This window comes from Priapulus caudatus, unplaced genomic scaffold (genome assembly GCF_000485595.1).
Source record: "Priapulus caudatus unplaced genomic scaffold, Priapulus_caudatus-5.0.1 Scaffold1466, whole genome shotgun sequence".
Classification (NCBI taxonomy): Eukaryota; Metazoa; Priapulida; class Priapulimorpha; order Priapulimorphida; family Priapulidae; genus Priapulus; species Priapulus caudatus.
In genome coordinates, this window is record NW_014578527.1 from 40321 (window position 1) to 48710 (window position 8390).

At 45.5% G+C, this 8390-nt stretch overlaps 1 protein-coding gene across 1 annotated transcript in view; it reads left to right on the forward strand.

Annotated features, from left to right (window-relative positions):
* The window catches only part of LOC106816725 (very-long-chain 3-oxoacyl-CoA reductase-like), a 29195-nt gene extending 21402 nt beyond the window's left edge, over positions 1-7793 (forward strand). The window contains exons 3-5 of the mRNA XM_014821342.1: positions 5503-5661; positions 6286-6435; positions 7687-7793. Coding sequence (XP_014676828.1) covers positions 5503-5661; positions 6286-6435; positions 7687-7782 — 405 coding nt within the window. The 3' untranslated portion in view covers positions 7783-7793. The remainder of the gene's footprint in view (positions 1-5502; positions 5662-6285; positions 6436-7686) is intronic.
* Positions 7794-8390: the final 597 nt, after the last annotated feature.

Consider the following 8390-nt stretch of genomic DNA (forward strand, 5'->3'; position numbering starts at 1 on the left):
CGGGGTTCGGTGTTCGGTACTATACCTTCCGAACGCTATCCCGAATTCTACTTCCCGAATCGCTATTTCCCCGACTCTCGATTCACCCGCGCCGTCACAATATGTTACACACGGAATTTTACCACTTTCTGACAAACCCTTACAATTTCTGTACTAACTTGTTTGCTTAGTCATTACATTTTTAAGAAATAACACTCCTTGGGTGACATAGGGACTGCCAAACCTTGGGACCGGCAAACAGGGATATGCAACATTATATAATTCATAATTAATATGCTATATGTTATATTCTATTATTATATTATGAATATGTTATATTCATATATTATCATTTCAGATATTATTACATATAAATACACAACATCCTGCACCACTGCACCAAGGAGCACCATGACAGTTACCGAGTGTGTATATCAGATGTGTAAAGACTGTAATAACCTTGAAAGAACATTTAGTTGCAGCCATCGCAATTGGCAGGTTTTGCCAGTTTGCCTGTCAGTTACGACAAAAATCATACACTATAACTGCTTCATGTAAATCTAAAACCCATAAACAACCACATTAGTACATCTTCAGCCCTAAAACAACTGCAGTTTCAGGTGATATATGATGACATAATCGTTTCATGACTAGCCGTTTACCAGATGAAGTAATGACAGTGGTTATAGCTGACAGGTCACAATCAGCATTGCATGTGTCCAACATGCACTGCCATAACGTCGTAATGTCATACAGACACAGGCTAATATATCTAGACATATGTTGCCTCACTTCAGATCAAACTTATTCCTGTAAACTTGTGAGATTTCATCTGTCAGGTCAGTAGCACATAGGCATTCACTCCAAGAAATGCGCATGCACCAAAGACTATCTTCACATTCGTCTCGCTGACTGCCAGGGTGAATTGCATAACATAACTATAACATTTCATATAGCAGACGTAAAATTGTCACTATTTCATTCACTATTCCATTCGCTGCCATGGGTTAGCCCTTCAAGATGAAAAGTTTATATTTACTGGACTCCTTATATGGTCACCCTAGTGTAAAATAAACATAAGCAAACTCACGTAGTAACATTTTATTAATATTTGGCAATCGTTACTGCAGTTTAAGGAAAAATGCCCGTCACGTAACCTTTTGACCTGTAGTGGCCTGTAGTGACCTCTTAAATGGGTTAACATTTTTTTATGGTAGCAATTTCTAAGACGGACCCATTGGTACCAAAATCATTAAAATTGGTTGATTATTAGCAAAGATATGAGTTGTTATGTTATTTATACCCCACATTTTTTAACGGTGTCGCGTCACCTACCATTGTCTATAAAAATGGCTTCTAGCACAAAACTGATACCACAATTTGAGACTACATACTACCTGGGAGTGTTCTAGGGGGTCTATTCGACCATCCTGTCAAGTCAAACCTTAGATGTAGTGACTGTTGAACGAAACGAAAATGTCAAGGTTCGTGCTCCTGGACTAACAGTACAGACTGCAAATTTGATACCGCGTCAAACTATCGCAACAAATCAAACTATCAACAAATTTCGCGATACGCATGCACAGCATTACTCGGGTCACATAAAAGTACAGTATAGCTGTCTGCTGAGTGACGTTAGTACGCTTGAGAATTTTTTGTCTGTACGCTGCGATTTAGCGCGCCTGATGTTCGGGGATTAAATTTAGTAGTCTGTACTGGTTATTACTGAGCTCCCGATGACGTGAATATTTAAAGAAATATTGAGGCGTGGCCTTGCTGTCTGATTGGCTGCGTCGGGGTCTGATGATCTGTGCACCCTCCCGCCCCCCTGAGCGGACGACCGCAACTACCCACAAGCAGCTCTGACGAAAGAGAAGAAGAGACCGGGGAAGGCGAGGATCTTACGCGTGGTACGTTGCTCTCTCTCTCTCTCTCTCTCTCTCTCTATATTATATATATATAATCTCGCTCTCTCTTTTCTCTCGTCTCTCTGCTCACGGTCTCGAGTCGTGGCCGCTCTGCTCAGGATTCGGTCTCTCGAGTTGCAGGTCGTCTCTCTGTTTTGTCTAGCGTCTCGTCTAGTCTCTCTCTCTGTCTCCTTATTCTCGGCTCGGGACGCAGTTTCCGTTGACCCGTCGTCTCTCTCTCCCTCATCTCTCCGCTCTTCTTTTCGCTCCTCTATCTCTCCTCTCTCCTCTCGTTCTCTCTCCTCTCTCTCCGTCTGCACGTGCGTGTTGTGTCTGTCTGTCTATTTGTCTTTCCTCTCTCTCGTGTTGTGTGTCTGTCCGTCTGTTTTCTGTATTGTCTTCTCTCTCTTTCTTTCTTTCTTTCTTACTCTCCCTCTCTCTCCCGCTATCTATCTATCTATTTATCTATTTCTCGCTCTTTTTCTATTTCTGTCGCTCTCTCTGACTCTGTCGCTCGCGCGCTCTCTTTTTCATTCGGTTTCTTCCTTTCTATTTCTGTCTCTCTCACACGGGCTCTCCCTCGTCGCCGTTCTCTTCTTCGCAGGGCGCTTCATAAAACATTACGTACGCGCTGTTATATATATATATATATATATATATAATAATATATAATATATAATATATATATATAATTATGTTTTGATTTATTATTTTTATTCCACTGTTCACATGTTATACTCTTACAATGTAGTGTTGCAATCAAACTGGGAAATGATAACATCAAGACCCCATAATCTATTATGTCTACATGGACTATGGCCTGAACTTTCATGCCTGTTGTGAACATATCAGGAGCAACATGAGAATTGGATTCATGTACTATATGTTGCTTTAACATTTACTCCTTTTGTATCGTGCCCACTTAACATCCGATCATCTCCATCATACACATCCAGATCAATAACCAAGCTCTCATATCATTGGCTATCAAGGTAAAGAGGAAGTTAGCGTTACTTCTGTCGTCCATTTCTTAGTGAAATATCTAACGGCAGAACGTGTGAGCTACCGATGTTATCAAGTTATGTTACCAAATGAGTGAAACATTCAAACATGAATTCAATATATATATGTATATATGATATTTTCTATTACGGATTTTTGATAATATTATATAATTATATTGCTTAATATTATTAGCTTATATAATGCTTTTTGTATTAAATATCTTGTCCATGCAGGCATCTTGGCGCTATCGTCTGCTGTAACCATGGATACGGCTCCTGCTGCTGCTGCTGCTGCTTGCTGCGCGCGCGTCTGCCGTTGTGATACGTACGTCTTCGCCGTCGTCGCGTCGTTCTGCTCGGCGTACCGTCGCTCTCTCCTGTTCTGCTTCGTCTGCCGCCTCGTGAAGTTTACGCTCTTCACGTCCACTCCATCTGTACGCCGATCTGTCCAAGATGGGAAGCTGGGCAGTGGTGACCGGTAAGGGGTGCGTGGTGGCGCGACGATGTGTGTGCGTGCGTGCGTGCGTGCGTGTGCGTGCGTGTACGTGCGTGCGTGCGTGCGTATGTGTGTGCGTGCGCGCGTGTGTGTACGTGAGCACATTCAGGTGTGTTTGATAGTCTGCTTTAAGACTCGTTTTAATCGACGTATATGCCAAACCACGAACTCTTACAAATACGTAAAATTGGCAGATAACGTTTATTGTTGTCTATTTTCGCTATGTATTACTAGTCCTTTTTTCCTGGTCATGTCTCTACTATGTTTGTCGAAGCAGCTTCTACTGACGACCTTTGTACCCCGCTCTCCTTAACCATTACCCTAACCCCACCCTCCCCTATACCACCTCCATACCCCCGCCCTCTCCACTCACACATCATAGACCCATGCCCCTGACCCCCCCTATACCCCTTCTCTACCCAACGCCCTCACACCTCCCTCTACCCCATCCTCTTCTGAACCTGGCCCTCCCTACCCCACCCTTGCCTCAACCCCGCCTACCCCTCTACATCTCTGCCGGGGTTCTCTGCAGGGGCGACGGACGGTATAGGCAAAGCAGTACGCTCTACAGTTGGCCGAGCAAGGCCTTAACATCGTAGGCTCATCGGTCGCCTCGCACGAGAAGCTGAAGGCGCCAAGCAGCGAGGTGGCATGCGCAGCAACGTGCAGGGAGACGCGTCGGCGACACAGCGGCGGAACGGGAGATCTAACGATGACGTCGAGCGAGAGTATGGGCGGGACTAGAGATCGGCGTGCGTCGGTGAAACAACGTCGCAGTGCTACCTCTATATTGACGAATTCCCTGACGTGGAAGAGAGATTGCATCTTGCGCATGCTCACACGTGAACAGATGTCCTCGTTGCTAATGAACGTACATCGTTCTGCCGCAGTGATCAGAAAGGTGAGGGTGGGGGAGGGGAGGACAGGAACGAGGATGGAAGGGGAATGGGAGGAGAATGGAAGACAGAGGTAGAGATGTGAGGTGGTGAAAGGAGAATGGAAGAGAGGGTAGAGGAGAGGAGGGCTTGGATAACGGGGGGAGGGGAGAGAGGGGAACATTTATCTACGCTAGCTGCTGGCTTTCCATTTCGCTACTGGCGTTGATAGCGCGTCAGCATTTACATCACACGCATATATCTGTTGGCATAATATCATCACGCACTACAATAACGTTATATAGCTCCGACAGGTGGCGACAGGATGTTGTAAATTTTTGCGACGAAGCTTCTAGCGTCTACGGCAACCACATTTTCATGATTGCTGATGCTCTTCGAAGTCGAGATGTCAATGCCAGAATGTGAATGAATGATTGTCATAAACCATGTTTTTCATGATGAGGACAGCAATGGAAATGACTTAGTCACCTAGATCTTAATGCCACTTGTATCTAGTTAGTTAAGTTTATTGTTTAAAGAATTAGATCATATGATCACTTTGTTCTTTGGGTTTTTATGTGCAATTAATTATATATGTCATACCTCTTCATAACATTCAACATTTGTTGATCTTGTGTACGTTTAAATTGTGATGTTGCATACCAGTTAGTTTATTTATTTACTTATTATTTTTGATGCTCTTGAGTTATTGTTCGTTGAAATTAAGTTTCATCTCATATCCTTGGGCCCCGTAGGCCTACCAGTGCCGCTGAAGGGGTCGTTGTCGTATATGTACCGAGTATAGTACCCGAGATGTCGGCGAGTATGTCGCCTACGCCTACTTCCTAACCCTAACCCTGACCCTAATACTAACCCTAACCCTAACCCTAACACCCTAACCCAAACCCTAACGATATCAAATAGTTACCTCGGGTACATATTATCAGATATTATACGCCATTATACAACGGCCCTTCGTGCACCAGTGCCACACTCGGCTGGATTACAGCATTGGTTTCTAGCTGTAATCCATTTGTATCCATAGTCAATAACAGGATCAATACATGTATGATAAAAGTAATCAAGCGTGTGTATGCCATGTGTGTGTGTGTGTGTGCGTGCGTACGTGCGTGCGTGCGCGTGCGTGCGCGTGATCTGAGTGCACTGTTGCCGCTGCGAGCGTGCCTCTCGTGGGAAATGCTCGCGTAGACTGGCACGATTCGTTTACTCTCTTTTGACAGATGGTTGAGCGCAAGCGAGGCCTCGTCATCAACATCGCTTCCCTGGCCGGCGTTGTCCCCCACCCGTTTGTGGCGACATATAGCGCCACAAAGGTGTTCGTGTGTTTTTTCTCGCGAATACTGAAACAGGAATACAAAGAGAAGGGCATCCAGTTCCAGGTGAGTATTTTGATTCGCTGCCAAGAGAGGGCGTGAGCGGATCATTACTCGAGCCCGACCTCGCCGCTGCGTCACAAGCGGAGCCGACTTTTCTTTCGTTAACTACACAGACACTTGGACCGTTTCAATAATAAAATGATGGTTAATAAATACAACTTGTCAGTACTACTACTAGCCCTACCAGTAGCAGTACCAGTAATAGTCTTAATGTTTGATTTGACCTACTAACTTCACTTCAACACCGTCCAATACACCGCTGCAACACATAGCACGCACGCCCTTGTGCATGCACAAATATACACAGTGATAATAAGTGACACTTATTATCACTGTGTATTTGTGCATGCACAAGAGCGTGCGGGCTATGTGTTGCAGCGGTGTATTGGACGGTGTTGAAGTGAAGTTATTAGGTCAAATCAAACATTAACACTATTACTGGTACTGCTACTGGTAGGGCTAGTAGTAGTACTGACAAGTTGTATTTATTAACCATCATTTTATTATTGAAACGGTCCAAGTGCCTGTGGTTAACTACACGCATTAATGATACATACCCTATTGTTATCTACATTAATTACCGTATCAACTACCATAATAATCACATTGTCGTTTCGATCTTCGCAGTTGGTGACGCCGGGATTCGTGTCAACCAACATGACGTCACAGAGGGATGTGAGTGCGGGCTGTCCGACGGCGGAGACCTATGTTCGCAGCGCCATCGCTACCGTCGGCCTGCAGTCTCGCACCGCTGGCTACCTGATGCACGATCTCTTTGTACGTGTCACATGTGTTAGCCTGTTAGGAGCACGCTTCGTAGTTCCCCTCCTTCTCTTCTTCGCATCTTCGCCTCCTTTCTCTGCTTCCTTCTCCTTCTCATCTTCAGATTTCTTTTGTATTCATTGGCGCTGTCGCTGCCTCTTCCCTTTTCTCTGCTCCACTGAGTCTTCCTCTTATTTCTCCTCCTCTGCCTTCTCTTCCTCATCCTTCTCCAACTACTTCTTTGTCGTTCAATCCTCGCCCTCGAATTTCTACACTCCTTCACCTTCTCTAATATTCCTTCTCGCCTTCTTCCCCGTTTCTCACTCATCCATTCCTTTCTACTTCCCCTGTTCTGATTCCTTCACCTCCTGCACTTCCTTTACTGCCGTCCCCGCTGTCTTCCTCTCTTCTAACCTCCGGTCGCCTTCTCTGTCTCTGCCTCCTCTTCCTTTATCTTGTCCTGTCTCTTTCCTCCGCCCTGCTACGGTCCTCTTCCCATGCCTTCCAACACGTGCTGCCTTCTCTGACAATTGCACCTTATTGTTAACGATTTATGCTAAGCATCAACATACAGCGACCTAAACTTGTGTAAATTTCCACACTCAATTCGCATTGTTCTTGATTGTTCGCTTGGACACGGAGCGTCGTTGAAGAGAGCGTTCACACGACGTTTGATCGATCAGTTCTTGGACATGCCTCTATGCGAGCTTTACCCAGCCACTCGCGCACGCTATTCAATCTTCCACACGTGGAAGAAAATATCAAACACGTGTTTGATATTTTCTACACGACGCAGACCGAAGGATTTTGCATGCGCACACGCAGTGGAACTTACTGCGCCATCATCCACGTGTCCACGGATGTACGATGGCGCAGCAAGTTCCACAGCGTGTGTGGCGGGTGTTAAAGAGAAAGGATCACATGATCCGAGTCATTGTTGCGCTAATTAACTGCAAGTTAAACACTAAGTACTAACTCCGATGACAATAAGGGCAGCCCGCCACACACGCTGTGGAACTTGCTGCGCCATCGTACACCCGTGGACACGTGGATGATGGCGCAGTAAGTTCCACTGCGTGTGCGCATGCGAAATCCCTCGATCTGCGTCGTGTGGAAAATATCACACGTGTTTGATATTTTCTTCCACGTGTGGAAGATTGAACAGCGTGTGCGAATGGCTTAACCCTCCTCCCAATCCTTTCCCTCCCCGCCGCTCCCCTCCTCCCCTCCACAGTGATAACATCTCCATGATTTGATTTTTTCCAGGGCGCTGCTATTCAATTATACTCCGAAAGAGCGCTGCTCAAAGAATTGAAGAATGAGATGATAAAGTTTAAAGCCAAACAATGTAAATCGGAATAATTCGCAACGACGTCACGCCGGGTGATGATCCTTATATTGCGATGAGGGAAACGGTAACACGACGCGACGACGGCTGAGTCATCGAAAGCATCAAAGGAGTAAGAATTGTGTACTTGCCATGCTCGCTACTGGAGTATAGGAGAGCAAGTCAAACATGACGTATACAGTGTTCTCTGTCGTTTTCAAAGGACGTGATACATAGCAGATCCTCCTGCAGGAGGCTTTGCTTGAGTTACCTGTTGCGTTATAGAAACGTATAAGATTGTGAGTAACTTAGGAGCTGTTTATTCACACGTCAGTGTGGCTTGCGTACACGATGGAAAGAGAGCGACTGCCACACGTGCAGCGCTTATATACGGCAGTTCGGTAGCAGGAGCCACCGTCACTATAGCTATTTGTTAACACGTGAACATGCGTTAACCAATGGTGTAATCACTAACACAACAATGAGAGGGTCTGGGCTCTCGTAATACATACGCATGTACACGCACTCGTAGTGCTTCGTCGCAGGAGGAAAGAGCAAAGGGCTACAACAGTACTACTAGAGCTACGACGGTACTATAGTACTAGGGCTACGGCAGTACTATAGCAATACGTACTCGTACTCG